Below are 16,200 nucleotides of genomic sequence, written 5' to 3'. Positions count from 1 at the left end.
AGGGGCACTGCTGCCACAGTCCCTAGGGGGTATGGGGGCCCAGTGGGGGCACAGTGCCTGGGCCCAGGCCCAGCCCACAGTGGGGGGGGACGCGCATGCGCACACACGCGCGCGCGCGCACACACGCAAGCCCGGCCTGGGCGCCTGGCACCTGCGCCCGGAGGACCTACCGGAGTGCGTCCTCAGGTGGCCCGTGAGGGCGTCCCGCCGGCGGCACGCGTAGTTGCAGAGGTGGCACTTGAAGGGCTTCTCCCCGGAGTGCAGCTTGATGTGTCGAAGCAGGTTGCCCTTCTGCGTGAACGAGGCCCCGCACTGGTTGCACTGGAAAGGCCGTTCCCCTGGGAGGGCGAGAGGGACGGGTGAGAGCAGAGCTCGGCGCGGGGACGCGAGGAGCACCCGGCGAGGAACTTGTTTCCCACGGGGCCGGTGACTTCCACCGGCTGCAGGTTTGATAGAACACGAGGCTTTCAGACTAAACCTGCCAGCTCCTTAACGCTTCACTGGTTGGGTCAATTTGATCTGAAAATCTAATTTTTTTTCCCTAAATCAGAATGGCACATCACAATGCAAATTCAAACTCATTTAAATAAAGTGACTGCAACATTTTGTGATGAAGAGCCACTCTTCCTGATCAGCAGTTTTGGAATAAACCAATATCCAATTTTGCGTGTTGTGGCATTTGGTGGGGTTTTTAATGTGGCTTTTTTCAAAGGGTCTTTAAAATATGCCACTGAAGCAGCAAAATAAAAAGGAAACTCATTAAAAATGCATTTCAGGATCACAAGTTCATTTCAGCGTTACATTCTTATATTTAAATGAAAGGCACTTCATTATAACAGTTATAATAACTTCTTTTCATTTACATTTTTCCTGTATTTTGCCTTTCAATTTCTTCTCCATTACCTGTCTGTCCCTACGCAGGCAAATCAGGAAGGAGACAGACAGAGTGTGAGGCTCAGAGAGAGAGAGAGAGAGAAGGAGAAAGATTGAATAAAATGAGAAGTTAAGGAACTGTGAAGGATACTCCACATGGTCCAAAGAGAAGTCCCAGGGCCCCCCGTGGCAGGCTGTCCGAGCCAGACACGCTCAGAGACTTCTGGCTTTTTCCTTCTCCCAAATCCTAAAACCACTAAGCTATCACTGGCCTATCTCTGCAGAAAATCAGGGGGTAATTTCAGTACGAGTTGTCTAAGAGATGCAGTTCCGCTGTGATTGGGAATTCTTTTCGGGGAGCCCCGACTGTGTGTGGCAGCGCCTGTCCCCATGGGTTGGGGATCCGACAAAGGGACGTACAGGCATCTGTGAGAAAGAAACACGCCACTGGGCAGTCCTGGGTCTTGGACTCCAAATCGGTGACCATTTTCCTTAGCTCTTGTGTAGAAAGGATGACACGCTGGTCAGGTTTAAGTAAACACTAAAGCCCTTTTGAAAACAACCGCTTTTTTTCCCCTTCCTTTTTTTTTTTTTTTTTTTTTTAAGAAGAGCTCTCTGTGCCCACAATATCTGGTGTTGAGACAGCATGAAAACAAAAACAAAAAACAACCCAAAACACACACACTTCCTGGTAACGGGTTTTTCTTAGGAAAAAAGAATGTGTGGAAATACATACTTAACAATGTTCTTAATTGCTTAATGTGGTTTTGGTGCACAAGGAGGCACTTACCAAAAGCAACTAGCAGAAGCCCATCTGGGTCTATTCAAACCTACACCGGCCTCAGTGGAAAAGTTCAGATTGGTCCTGGGATGTCATGACTATGATCGCTTGTATTTTTCAGTGGGCCGGACAAAGCTGCTATGGTAATGATGGAAACTAGCAATGATATTGAATTATAGGCCTGTTGGAGGGATCCCTATACCCACTGGGACGTATTGGGCATTTTCCCCAGTCGGCATCTGAGGTGGACTTGGTTGGGCAAAAAGTCAGGCAGGTGGGAGGTGACAGTGATCCTGATTAGCTTGGGCTAAAATCTCAGAGTTGGTGGCTGAGTGGTCCCCAGGAGCCTCCACTAGGGAGAGATCATTACCTATTAGAAACACTTCTGAGCCTCCATCACACACACACACGGGCGTGAAGGTGCATATTTTAACTCCAAGTAGATGCACAGGAGAAGAGAAATCATTGGTCGTCAGGGGCCAGGTAAGACCAGCAGGGTGCAATGGATCCTGGCAGTGTGGACCTCTGGCTGAATGTTCCGGAAAGGCCATCAGTCGGGAGAGCTCACACCACCCAAAATGCATACAGGGAGGGCAGAGGCCATACGTGGGAAACAGGTGTGTGTGGCGAGACCCAAAGCTAGCTAGCTGTGTGATGGAGCCCTTCCAGGCTGACGAGGCACTGGAGATCTGAAGGGCTGGAGGCAGAGGGGGGAACCCAAGTCGGACCCTGCCGGGGAGTGCTTGTCTGTGTAGGAGCTGCAGCCATGGACCCAGGAGGGACGGCACAGTCAAGCCATGCCCCCCGCCCGTGAGAGAGGGCGAGGAGGAAAGCCAGGAGGCCGTTGCTTTGAGAGTGAAATCTGTCTTCTAATTTGAGTCAACAGTTCTCGTGTATCTTGCTGCGCCTCGTGTCTTAATCCTGCTGGCAAGCTTTCCTGGAAATCTATTTGTTTCTGATTGCCTGTGCTGGCATGAATATGTAACATGGGACATGGAGACTCCCGAAGACGGCGTTCTCCGAAGTGACAACCCAGGGCTCAGCTCGAGGTAGTTTCTGTCTGGAGGTGTTGTTAGCAGGACAGGGGGCATGGCCCCGCTGTGGGGGACAGAACACAGCCCCCGTTACCTTTGCTCCCCTGGAGCTGAGACTCCAGCATCAACTGCTTCCCTCCTCAGGTCCCTAGCTTGCTTCTTGCAGCTAAGTGACAGCGAGCTCCCCAAGGCTGGATTTCTTTTCCTTGGTGGGATAAAGGCTTTATCATCCTCATTAACTCAACATTAGGTTTTTCTCTCAGGGTCTACAGGTGCCCATGCCAGGGACCCTCTGTAAGAAGATCTGAGCCCCTTGGATGTCTCCATCATAAAACTGAAGGGGGGATATCAGAAGAAGGTAGATTACAGAATATATACCTGAGCTGGCAGAATGAACTTGAGCCCATGCCAGCCACACCTCGGAGCTGATTGCTCTCTGATGCTGGTGATGGTGGGAACAGGGGAAAGCCTGAGACTGTCCAGAGTCACCATAATTCAGACACGTTTCTTGATCTTGATCATTTACAGTACCATCATTAAGGACGACACTGCTGCATATTTGCGTGGCGGGGTTTCCCCTGCACTGTGTGGCTCTTTCATACCACTCTCCCCTGTGATTTTCACATCAACCCCGAGGTGTTGGTGGGGAAGGCAGTGCTATTACACTTGAGTTTAAAAAAAAAAAAAAATGAAACTGAGTGGCAAAACTTGGGATGGAGGTAGTGGGATCCGCACACAGGTTAGCGGGTGGAGCCCAGCACACCTTCCTCAGTCGGGCTCTGGGCAGAGGGAAGAGGGGAGCCTGCCTCTGGAAGCCATCGGGTACCAGGGAGGGAAGCCCTGGCATGATTTATATGGCCTTCGAGCATGAGAGGAAACTGCTCTAGAAACATTGGAAACTCGGAGAATTCGGGGTGGGGACAGACGGGTAGCAAAGCATGCCTTTTCCAACATGCTCCGCTTCAGATCTCAGAGAGATGGAACAGAAACCTCCCTGGTGTCATCTACTTATGCAACCTCGCTTGGATCCGCCTGCCGCCGTCCGCATTTATGCCAGTGGGGACATGTCATGAAGACCATCCATGAGTTCATTGTTTTAGGGTTTGTCGGTTTGTTTTCATAAAAGCCAGACCAGGAACTGTAACACTGACCGTCTGCCTGTTCCTATTTCTGGAATGTACTTGTCCTACAAGGGAAGGAATCCGTTCCGTGCTTGGCACTAAGCTGCTGTTTGTGGGGACAAGTGGGCAGCACGCCGCCGGGGCTACTCTGCATATCTGCACTTGGCAGGTTTATTCATTAAATGCAATTATTCTTTTTATCGGGGCAGGCAGTCATTATGTTTTGGCGATTTAGTATGCCAGGATTTGATTCATTTATCAAATATTTATTTAAGCGAATTTTCACAGTACAGTCGGGTTTTACATGAATTAGCAAGGAAAGTCATTCATTTGTGAGGTCTCTTCCTCCATCAGGAATGTATTAACACGGGTCCCGCCGTATTCTGTTAGGTGTCTATCACGAAGTAACTTACCTTCGCTTTAATTTCCAAGTCATTACAAAAGGGGAGGGCCTGACTACTCTCACACAAGCTTGACTCAGGCCTCCCTATGAAGGGTCTGTTTCACGGGATAATTGGAAGATGAAGGGACGTATTAGGAAAAGCAAAGTTTGCTTAATTTTAGAAGTTACGTTTTTACTGAAAATGCACGTTTTCCGAAAGTCAACGGGTTTTAGGATTCTCCAGATGTCTTACAAGTGGAAGACATCGTTTTGGAGACTGTGGCGATTCAGATGGGAAAGTCACAGCTCCACCAAGGCCTGTGTGTCCTGACAAGACAGCTGTTCTGCTCAAAGATTTTCCTGCATTCCTGCTTAATTTCTGATAGTCATAGATTTATCTAGCCCTGGGGAAGACACTCACAAGGCTGTGATTTTCAAGTCTTCTTCCTACTTCCTTAAGTTATCTTTAAAATCTGCTGTGCCCCCAGAGTAAGGATTTCAGCCTTTTTTTTTTTTTTTTTAATCCCCTTGCAGACAGTGGTGACAGCAGCGGATGTCGTGGTGACCCACCAAAGGCAGCCCCTAGGCAGCCAAGACTCCGGGTTCGTCCGTTTTATGTTTACACTTTCAGTGACCACTAGAGGTGGTGACTTAATTGCGTTTTGCACACCTTCAGGAGAAAAGAGTGAAGTTCTCTTCAATGCGGGGGACACCTCCTGCACACAGCTAAAGGTAGCACGTGGCCCCATTCATGTCCTGAAGACTGTCTGAGGCCATTCGAGGTGACTCCACAGTCCTGGTGGGAAGGTATGGGACCAATCGTCTGCCACGGCCAAGCACAAGAAGGGGCAGAACTATCTCACCCCCCACCCCCCATGAGCTTGGGCACAGCCGTGGGACGCTACACTGTCCTTGTCCCTTCCTGTTTGGACACAGGAAACCTCCTTCTCTGAGGCTTCCAGACCCTCCAACAGACAGAGGCTCGGATGGGAGATCTGTCCCTGTGGGAGGTGGACACTCAGCAGCAATCAGCAGTCTTGTCCTCAGGCTCACCTGTTGTCAGGGACACCGCCGGGAAAATGAGCTGGATTTGAGGACATGTGGGACTTTTCCACGGCTCACTCACGTTTCTAAAAACCGAGCTCTGGGAGCCTGGATTTCAAAAAGGCACATTTCACTCCCAGTTTCTCGGGGGAAACCTGGAGGAGCTCATGTGAGCGGCTCCCCCTCTTTTTTGTTTGGTTTCGTCTTGTTGTTTTTTGGGGGGAGGGGGAGGTTACAGGGTTACAGGGGCACTAACCGCACAGCTGCCGCTCGTTAGTGGGAGGCGAGATCCTGGACCCTTGACAGCCCTGGGGAGGCTGTGAACGTTCCCCATCCAATGGCTTTAAGTCTAGGTTTGAACAGGTGCGTGTTTAAAGTCCCTCTCGCTGCTGCTCCTTAAGAACAAGGCTACCCGTGATACGACTTGGAACCGGTGATGAGAGACAGGGCATCGCTCTCTTTCTGCTACCCCCGAGGACCTTTCCAGGCCACCAAAGGAGGAACTGCGCCAGGCCTTACCAGTGTGGCTTCGCTTGTGGACCATGAGCACATTGGGGCCGATGCAAATTATCCCACAGACATCACACTTTAGTTTGCCGTTAGGAAGTCGAATGCCTCCAGCTCCTGACAAAGCTCTGCTGCCTTGGCCACCGTGGGAGCCATTCATTTTCTCTCCCGCGGCATCAAGCACGCGTAAGTCCTCCGCACATTCTTCCCCATTCAGCTCACAGGCACGCCCATTCTCTTCATCACTCTGAGCCTCTACTTTAACATTACCGGCTGAAAGACACAACACAGGGGCCACTCAGTGTCATCGCAAGAAAACAGAACAACACAGCAGCAAAAAGACAGCACATCGAAGCGGAGAAGGTTCTCAGCAGCTTGTCGACCGGGATGGCGGCCCTGAGCTGGGCTCTCGGGCAGGTGGGTACCGACCGTGCAAGGTGCCCCCGCCTGGGGCCACCTCCCTCCTAACTGAAAAGCTTCTCCTCCTCGTCAGGCAACCATTCCTTGTTTCAGGAGTTAATACACTCTGGGACAAACTCAGCAAGAGCTCACGGTCCCGTTTCTGGCCACGGACTCCCCAAGGGTTTCCGCAGGAATTCTGATGGTTTGTTTCTTTGGTACACGAACCTCCTATCTCCTTTTTTAGCACCCATGATAATGGAGCGTGCCCCGGGGTGAAGCCACGATTTCCTACGGGATTTCGAGCTGCTGAAGGGTGGATGGCAGCGTCTGTGGAGGTGACAGATCTCGTTAGCATCTCAAGCGGCCAGCCCCATGCGTGAGGGCCAAGGGCTGGCATTATCCTTAAATTATCCTGCTGGGTCTGCATTCCTGATTCCATTAAAGTCACATCGAGGGCAGGGACAGGTGCTGTTTGCAGAGCTTTGTTGGTAAGAAAAATCAGAGACATTTCACGCGCATCCTTCTGACGCACAGCCTGGTGATGAACTGATGAGTCCCACCCCATAGCCACAGGAGAGGACAATGACCCTGAGCGCTAGCACTTCTCACATGGCCTCTATAGATGAAGGAGAACAGGGAGATAAATTTTGTCAAGTACAAGACACAGTGACCTAGACAGTAATTGGGACTACGAGATCTCTGATCGACATTTGGAATCTGTGAGTCTCCAGGCTTGGTCCGTGGACCAGCAGCATCAGCATCAACCGAGAACTTGTCAGAGGAGCAAATTCTCCGGGCAGCCCCAGATGCGCGGAGCAGAAGCTCTAGGGGTGGGCCCAGCGCCCTGTGTTGTCACAAGCCCCCCTCCCGGGGATTCCGACGTGGGGGCATGTCTGAGACCACGGTTTTAAATAATCAACCTAGTTAGTAACCCTCCTTTACGCAACGCTTCGATCATAAGTCAAGAGTCCAGACTCTGAAGCTGACATTCGTGCCTGGGAATGTCCGCTCCGCTCGGACTGAGATCTCGGGGGCAAGTCACACACCTTCCCTGGTTTTGGTTTTCACACTTGTCAAGGCCGGAGGGAGCAGCTGTGGCCGACCAGGGGCGCTGTGGGGACACAGTGAAAGGTCGATGAGGAGTCAGCTTAGGACAGGCACTAGGTGGGCCATGTGGGGAGGGGGCCACCACCCCAGTGACATCTGAAACACGAAGTCTGTGCCAGACACATGGCCCTTTACTTGCCCTGGGGCACTTAGCTCTCATGGGGACCCACTGAGGGGGGTCACGCTGTCATCTTGCGTCCGGGTGGAAGCTCGGGCACAGAGAGGTTGAGCCACACGAGAAGGTCACGCAGCAAGGGCAGACAGGGGAGGCCGCGCGGGCAGCCTGGCCCTGATGCCCACATTCCTAGCTGCTGGATGGCCAAGATTTTCCTTTTGCTCTCCAGGGAAACAAATAAATCAGTAAATGGGACAGCGAGTTGGCACACGGGCCAGAGCCCAGGACGGAGTGTCTCCCCTCATCAGATCCCAGTGTTACATCCAGAAAAAGGGAGTCCCCACCTGTACTTTCCTAGTAGGTCCTGAAGATCGGACCCCCCAGAGCACCCCAGAGGGGCCTAATCTCTCCCGGCTGCCAGAGAAAGGGAGCAGGTCCCACTGACACGGGGAGTACAGGACACGAGGCAGGCCAGGCGGTGGGGGTGACATCAGGCTTTCTGACCTCGGAGCTCTCTGGAGTCCGTATTCCTAGGCACGCTCCCTGTTCCTCTCCAGGGGCAAGCTCATTCTCCAGGGTCTCCTTAGCACCGGGCTCTGCACTAGAATGCTCTGGAAATAGGACCGTCCAGTTGCAAAGGCTTCTGAATGCCTTCAGCTGGGATTATTTGTAATCATCTGGTTGGTGGCTTGTTTCTTGTATCAAATGAGACCGGGGGATGGGAGGGCAGGCGGGGCCCGTGATCGTGGGTGTGAGAGGTTCTTCAGCTAGTGGCGCCGAGACACGGGTGTAGGTCCGCACACCTGCGGCTGGAGAGATGTGGGGACATGGAGAGAAACAACCTTGCCTGAAACCACCACAGCGGTAAGGCAGGTGGGTAGGGCTGTGATCCTGCCATGTGCTGTGTGGCTGTGCGCTGCTGGTGACAGTGTGGGCCCTGCCTGGTGACAGGCAGGAGGGCGGGAAAGCAGTGGGACGACTTTAAGGGTGACGGGAGCCACAGCAGGCCACCTGCAGGGGGACACGCTGCATCAGGAAGAAAAGAGGCGAGGGTAGCCTGGGGGGGCACAGCACAGTGTCCCCTTATGTATGACAGAAGCCCTCAAACCAGACCTGATTCCCATATAGTCCGACTTTCTCATTGCGATGATGCCAGGGGATAGTCGAGAACTGTTCACAGAACAAAAACAGGAGGTTCCAAAGGCACGAGAGCCTAGGAGAAGGGACCCGAGACTCTGCAGGGCCCAGGTGCAGTCTGAGGTCAATCTGCTCAGTGCCGAAGGAGGCAAGGCTCACAGGCTGGATTTCAGGGAGCTGTGCCGCGGCGGGTCTCTGAAGGAGAGAGCGCAGAGAACACCCCAGGTCACGGCGGGGGGGTTGGGGGACCACAACTGGCAGGAGCGTGACGGGGCCCCTGGAAGCAGCCTCTGCTCACGGCTCCAGGTCGGAGCCAGGACTGGACCCCGAGAGACTGAGGGCTGGGAGCTTGCTCGCACTTCGGGGACAGATTCCAGGCTGCGTTAGGGCAGGGAAGGTCTGTAGGGACCGAGGGGAAAAGGATGACAGGGAAGGGCCCGGGATCCCAGTGGGCAACCCCGTCCCCATGGGCACGCCAGAGTCAAGCACCGGCGACAGCTCTCTCAATATGGGCAGAAAGCATTCTCAGCTTAGCTTTTTTTTTTTTTTTTTTTTTTTTAAAGATTTATTTATTTGAGAGAGAGTGGGGTGAGGGGCAGAGGGAGAGGGAGAATCCCCAGCATTCCTGTCTCTGTGGACGAATGCAGAGGGGTGCTGGCCACACGGAAGACGCCATCCGAGGAGGGTGTCCCTGAAAACGGGGCATCCCCCCCGCTGAGAGGAGAACACAGGCAACAAGGTTTCAGGGCACAAACCTATCATAATAAGTCACGAACGCTGGTCTCCAAATTGTGATCTAGTGGACACAAATATCCAGTCCCCTTAAATTAAAACACACCTTTAAAAAAAAAAAAAACAACACAAACTCAGGACAGGGGAGGTGTCGGCCCCGCTTATCTATGTGTGAACAAGGTTTGGGGTGTCACGGCTCAATTAGTGATGTGCCTGCAAAAAAGAGAGGCAGAAGATGCAGAAGATGATGCAATCTTAGGATCCAGCACGGGGAGGGGATCTGAGCTGCTGGCCCTGGGGCCCGGCCCTGTGTACGCCTCCTTTAAAAGGACGAGCCCAGCCTGAAAGGTTCAGAAGGAAGGAAGTCAGTGGGGGCTGAGCACACTGGGGGCTTCCATGGGGCAGGACCAGCTCGGACAAACAACTCGCAGGCAGGGAGACCAAGGCTGAACAGGAAAGCGGGCGGTCTGGGTGGTGTGGGCCCAGCAGAGGGGGGTGTGGGGGTGCCTGGGTGGGGGGCTCCTTCTGTGGCCGGGCAGGCGGCCTCTCGCTCGTGGAGCAGAGTGGGCACCTGGGAGGTTCACCCCCGGCATGTCCGTGTACATGTGTGATGGAGGACTTGGGAGACCCGTCCGACCACTGGGTTATGTTTGAATTCCACATCCCGTGGAAGTCAAAGGCACCGGCAGTTGCTTCAATAAATGAAGAGTTCAGGACAGATGACCGGTGTTGACTTAAGCCGTCTGCCTGCTGGCCAGGAGCCCAGCCAATGAGGAGGCAAGACTCCTACCCTGGTCCCTTGAGAAGAGTCAAATGGAACAGGACGAGTCCCGCTGTCCTTCAGATTTGGTCTCCTTCCAGTCCCTTCCATGAGACAGACGGTCTCCCCGTGTTTGTGTTTATGGTTGTTTGGTCTGCCCCTTGGACACTGTCTCTGAGCTAACCAGGTTCGTGCTGACGTGCTCTCCTTTCCCTGGACTCCCGAACCCCTCACCCACCCCTCTGAGCCAGAACGGCTCAGGCGGACGATGCTGTCTGTGCAATGCTAGGCTCTCCCTCCGCGTGGGGATTACACTCATCAGTATTTTGCAACTCTGTACCCCCACCACTTAGTAAAATGTCCAACTCAGCGCCGCCCTGGATTGAACGGATTAAATGCAGAACGCGAAGTGAGACTCACGCACATCTCTACCCCAGAGCGTGCCGGCTCAGGCCTACCCCTGTGGCTCTTCAGCTGGTCCCCAAGAGCGTGTGGACAGGGGCCCAATTTTAGTATTCAATAAATGTGGCCTCTATTAAGAGCAGATATCTTCAAATCTTGAGTCCAAAGCTACTTTCCTTCTCAGATGCTGTCTTACATTAGGAAAAATTGAAATATCGTTCCGTAACTTAGAGACCATCTATGTTATTAGTCATGCAGCAGACGGAAGGCAGACCCCAGACCCTGAAGGCTGGGTGGACGTCAGCTCGTACACAGTTGAGCACTCGACAGTCTGCAGAATCCAGGGACCTGAATCAACGGGGCCAGGAGGGCTCCGCTCCTGCCAAGCTTGCACAGACTCATGAATGATTAAAACATTTAAATGCACAGATAAAATGTGCCCTGCCAGCCCCCACCTGACAAATGGGTTGTGATTCTTCCCTGTTTTCCTTGCCCTTCTGGAATGTGTCTTTCTATTTACTGGTCAGGTAAACGTGTGGTCCGCAGACTGGGCTTTTCCATGGAGAAGAGATTCCGAAATTGTCCCGTAGTCCGAATTTTGGCCACGTGAGCCTCAAGCACTCCATATTTTAAACTAACAACAACAATAACAACCAAATGGGAGACAGAAATATTCCTGCCACCTGCGACTAGCAAGCCAAATGCAAAGGGAGTAAAAATATTTACCAGAGATCTTGAATGAGCGTAATTAAAATTTGAGACGAAGAGGAAATACGTATTGTGTGTGTGTGTGTGTGTGTGTGTGGCCTCTAAAACAGATTTAGGAGAAAGTTTAAGGATTTTTAAGCTAAGAAAACCACTTATAACTTTTATCATTTAAAATATAGGGGTTTTGGAGCGCTTGGGCGACTCAGTCCATTAGGTGTCCGACTCTTGGTTTCACTTCATACCATGGTCTCAAGGTCATGGGTTCAAGACCCACGTTGGGCTCCACAGCCAACAACAACACCACCTCCCCCCAAACCCCATTAAAATGTAGTATTTTTCTTGTCAAGATGCACAATTTATCCTTATTTGATACTTTAGGCCTTTAAATGAAATGAAGTCAGGGACAGAAAAGAGGAGTCTGACAGTGAAATGATTTACAAGCACATCTACATCTTCCTCAGGTACCCGGGAACACAAACTGGGATAGAGAAGGTAGTGGGGGGTCCAATGGGTTATAGTTTTACTTTTCAAGAAGGAAAACAAAGAGGCGAGGCAGAGCAAGCAGAGGCATTCTCCACCTTGCCCACCAGGTGGCGATGTTGGCCCAGGACAGCTGGGTTGCATCGCGGTGGGGGAAGTCCTAAGGTCCTCCACCTCCTGTGCGGGGGAGGGGGAGGAAGTTTACAGTCTGAGGACATGATATGGGGCGGGGAGGAAAGAGAGAGCTACGAGTACCTTGTGATTCATTTGCATAAGTATATAGACAAGCATATATCAAAACGTGCATCATCTACCTTATGAAATCTCCAAGCGGCATGGATCTTTCCACGAGTACTTCCCAGCATGCTTGCCCCCGAACCTCCCTCAGATTTAGTGATACCCTCTCAGGAAGTATTTTCTTATTCTTAAGTGCATTTGACGTCTCGACATTTGAGCTATGTGACTGTTCGTCTCAACATTAACGTGACTTCTCTGTCCTAATGCCTCCGTGTCTGCTATCATCATAGGAGTGCACACACCTCTCTATACGCACGCAGAAACACATATACATACATCCGTATCTCCCAAAAATAAACCCTAAGCTATTGTTTTCAAGTTGAATTGCAGGAGGATTAGTAAGAGAAAAATCTCGATAACTTTAATATTCTGGGAAAGCAGTCCATTTCCAGTCTGGGCTGTTCCCAAATCCTTTAGATAGCAAAGAGTTTTGATGACCAGGATGTCAGGAACTTACCTTTACCATTACTGACACCTTTCAGATTGCACCTAGATCCGTAACAGTTCCAGGATTAACAAGCACACCCTGTTTGTTGATGTTGCTTTGCCATAGGAGAGAATTTACTAATGCAGGCTTCAAAGGCTTTGCTCCTAAGGGGTCAGGGGTCCAACCTGGGCTACTTTAAATATTTTTAAAGCATTTTTAAAAAGCACACTCCATTCCTTAAAATACTCCCTCAAAGTTGCTGCTCTGTTCTATCTATGGTTTATCATCTCTCAATACCTAAAAATGAAATTAACATCTGCTTTTGGTTTAACAGCTCAGAGCAGGACTGTCCTGAGGACACAGAATACTAAGTGTGTCTGCTTGGGCAGCGAGGCGCCGCACCGCAGGCTAACGGCCCCGAAGCCCTGGGATGTTTCTCTTCTCGGTTCTGAAATTAACAGTTTAGAGCAACGGAGGGAGAGGCTGTCTCTTCCTCCCACAGACTTGTAGAAGTCATCGTGCACACACGTTGGGCTGTTTCGTGGCGACAGGAAGTCTGGCCATTTTATCATCATACTCACTCGAAAGGAGATACTCGTCACGTTAATGGCAGAACAGTTGACTAGCATTTGCGGAGTAACAATTCTAGTATTCCTTCTGCCCCTATTACTCGTCCAGAAGGCGTGGCCCATGGTCTAATCTTCCAATGGTCTGAAATGTTACATGTGCACCTTCTCGTATCAGTGATGCCCCAGATGACAGATGTGTAATGAACGGGATGGGGGTTATTTACCTCATTTTTTTCAAGTATGAAGGTGGGTGATGAAGAATCATGCATTTATATGATATTTGCACGATGGAAACTGAGTATGAAATGAATACATGTTTCTGTTTCTGGAAGCAAGGCATATACTTACGAGAGAAAGATTTGGGAATTAGTGCATGAAAATCCCTAAAGCCATCGGCCCCATATACAACTGCAATAAAGAAGGAGAAAAGAAAGCTGGCTTTTGGTAATGTTCATGAGACACAGTAAGCATTTAAAAGAAAGGTTATTCTTTTTTAATAAAGGAGGTGTTATTGCTCAAAACCATTAGTTAACTACTAATCTGCTATGGTCAGCCTTTGTACAGGCGCCTGAAAGGTAACCAGGAGATGCTCAGAAACAGGGCTGTGACTCCAGATTTCTGAGCTTATGCACGTTATCTATGACACCCGCTATGCTACACATCTTGGGGGCTGCAACCAAGAACACATCCTAGAACCATGAGGAACTTTTCAGCAGAATCAGTACACATGGACCCCAGACCTGAGCATCACATCCGGGAGAGCACATATCTTCACAAACGCTGTGTGTTTCTTACTGGGCTGAATGCATAGCAAAGGCCCTTCATTCATCTTTTCAACGTTTCTTAGAAAGTGTTCATAGAAAATGAGAAACGTCACACGACACATTGGGTGGGGGAAAATTAGTGTTTTCCCCTACCTCAAAAAGAGCTATCAATTTCTGTGGGTATTCCTTATCAGCTGCTTTTATAAATGTTATCAGTGCCTCAAATCTTCAAGTTCTTGTTCTGTTTTTCTAGGTCAGAGCTTCCCACCGTGTGTCTGTGTCTGAAGGGTTAGCTGAGGCCACCCACGTGCAGACACGTGTGGACACATACACGCAGTTTGCTCTCCAATGGCGGCATCCCAATGTCTATCGGGAGTTGTGAGCCCAGCGAGGCTGCTAGATTAAACTTGCTGGGTCGCCCGCTGGATTACAGAGGAAAGACTGCATGGTGTCATGCAGGGGACAGACTTACCTGACTACGGACCCTCCCTATTGTCCCAGGAAACACTTATTAAAATAATGGGATATTGGGCCAAGCTTTTCCTTGAAGTGACCACCTTAATTATTTCCTGACAAACCCCCAGTCTTCCTTACTGATGCTGTCCCTTGACAGTCCGAATCTAACAGAGACTGTCACTATCCTGTGCCCCACCCGCAGCGGCTTGCCCAGGGGCACCTGTGCTCAGTGTCTGCAGCCGCCCGTGAAATGATGCCAGTTTTACAGGTGAGCTTGGCACTGAGCTCTGACCCTTCAGGTCAATTTTTCCAACCCCAGTCTCTCTGTGCACAGGGGTGGGCCCATCTCAGATGATGGGAGAAAAGGCAAAGTCTCGCCTTTTAAAAATGGGGGCATTCCAATAGGCAATCTAAGACTCTGATTAAATTTTTAATCAGATACCACCACATGCCCCGAGATGCTGCTCAGATGGGACAGGAAGGTCAGTTTTCCTGGCTGTCCCCTCAGCTCCACAGGCCACAGCTTGTGCGTCCCGTGGTGGTGGTCAGAGGTGTTCGCAGTCACCAGTAACTTACGGGTATAGGAGCAAAGGGACTTAAAAGATACACTATGTACAGAGTGTCTGATGGTGGAAAAGAGACTTATATAAGGCTTTGAGTCCTCCAAGCCCTGAAATACAGAACTCCCTCACAGTACCTCATTAGACATTCAGTGTTCATCGTTCTCAAGAGGACCCACTCCATGCCTAATATAATTCAAACTTTTTGAGTTTTGTCCTTCATCTTTGATTCCCTAGAATGGACAAAAAGCTTAAAAAACCAAACTCGGCTGTAGTTACAGAGTTGTTCTACTTTCCCTTAAGAAAGCAGCGCTGCTGGGAATTCAGTCTTGGTCCTGCCCCACACACGTTCATGCACAACCAGATTCTCAGACTGGAAGAACAGGGCATTCTTACGGATGGTAATTACAGCCAACAGAAAAGCGTGAAACTCACCCTATTCTGTTCTGTCCAGTTTCATCTACTTCTGTCCTGTCTGGTTCCTTCTGGTCCTATCCTATCCTGTCAGCTCCTGTCCAGTTCTGTCCAGTCCTGTGCCATCCCAACCTATCTGGTCCTGTCCTGTCCAGTTCTGTCTATTTCTGTCCTGTCTTATCTGGTCTGGTCCTGTCCTATCTGGTCTGGTCCTGTCTGGTCCTATCCTGTCCAGTTCAGTCTGCTTCTGTCCTGTCCAGTTCTGTGGTCCTGTCCTGTCCAGCTCCGTCCGGTTCTGGCTTATCCTATCCAGTCTGGTCCTATTCTATCCTATTCTATCTGGTCCTGTCCTGACTGGTTCTCTCTGGTCAGGTCCTGTCCAATCCAGTTCTGTCTGGCCCTGTACAGTCCTTCCTGCCTGGTCCTCCTTTTGTCTACTTTTGTCTCATGGAAGGCATTCACGGGGAGTCTGTAAATGCCAGGTATCTGCAAAGAACTTTCCATAAGCCAGGTATCTGCAAAGAACTTTCCATAAGCTGCCTTCAGTCTTCTCCATGGTCCCAGAGGCAGGAACGACCACCAGTTTACCAAGGAGGAGACTGGGGCTCCCAGAAAGTTCTGGAATTTGTCCTCCTGGTGGTTAGCATGGCAGGTTCAACCTGACGGTCAGTGTTCCAAACACACACTCTCCCCGTGCAGGAAGGACCTCTGAGGAGCGGGTGTTCCCTGGCATGGTGCTTCAGAGGCATCAGGAGGGTGTTAGTGGCACTGCGCGCACGCTCCCTCCCGCATGGGGCCCACAACGTGTTTCCCAACAGATTCCATGAGATGTGATGCCCCGCAAGAGGGGAGGACTTAGCTGCCAGCGAGTTAGAAAGCGTGGCCGCTGGCTCTGCCCTCCGTGCGGCTATCCCTGCCCCAGCTCACGTGGGTCCCCTGGGACACTGGGTGACCCCCCACAGTGTCTCACAAGTCCCCGTCTCGAAGTGAGCCCGCTGCTCCAGGGCTCGCGCCATCTGACGCAGCTCACGTGCTTCTGGTGAACCCTCCGGTGGGCCACAGAACCCTTCCTCGTGCTCGTGTGAGGAGAGGTTTGCAGGTGCAGACCGGCCCTGTCCCTTAGCACAA

At 51.1% G+C, this 16,200-nt stretch overlaps 1 protein-coding gene across 11 annotated transcripts in view; it reads right to left on the bottom strand.

Annotated features, from left to right (window-relative positions):
- The window catches only part of IKZF1 (IKAROS family zinc finger 1), a 94,698-nt gene that overhangs the window by 22,367 nt on the left and 56,131 nt on the right, over positions 1–16,200 (bottom strand). For 7 of the 11 annotated variants that reach the window (XM_059397175.1, XM_059397176.1, XM_059397174.1 and 4 more), the window contains exons 4-5: positions 5,755–6,015; positions 171–338 (exon numbers count right to left, since the gene is read on the bottom strand). In XM_059397175.1, coding sequence (XP_059253158.1) covers positions 171–338; positions 5,755–6,015 — 429 coding nt within the window. The remainder of the gene's footprint in view (positions 1–170; positions 339–5,754; positions 6,016–16,200) is intronic. The other 4 variants (XM_059397184.1, XM_059397185.1, XM_059397181.1 and 1 more) reach the window with 1 other exon arrangement.

Source organism: Mustela nigripes, chromosome 4, assembly GCF_022355385.1.
Source record: "Mustela nigripes isolate SB6536 chromosome 4, MUSNIG.SB6536, whole genome shotgun sequence".
NCBI lineage: Eukaryota > Metazoa > Chordata > Mammalia > Carnivora > Mustelidae > Mustela > Mustela nigripes.
This window is presented reverse-complemented; position numbering and strand designations above follow the sequence as displayed.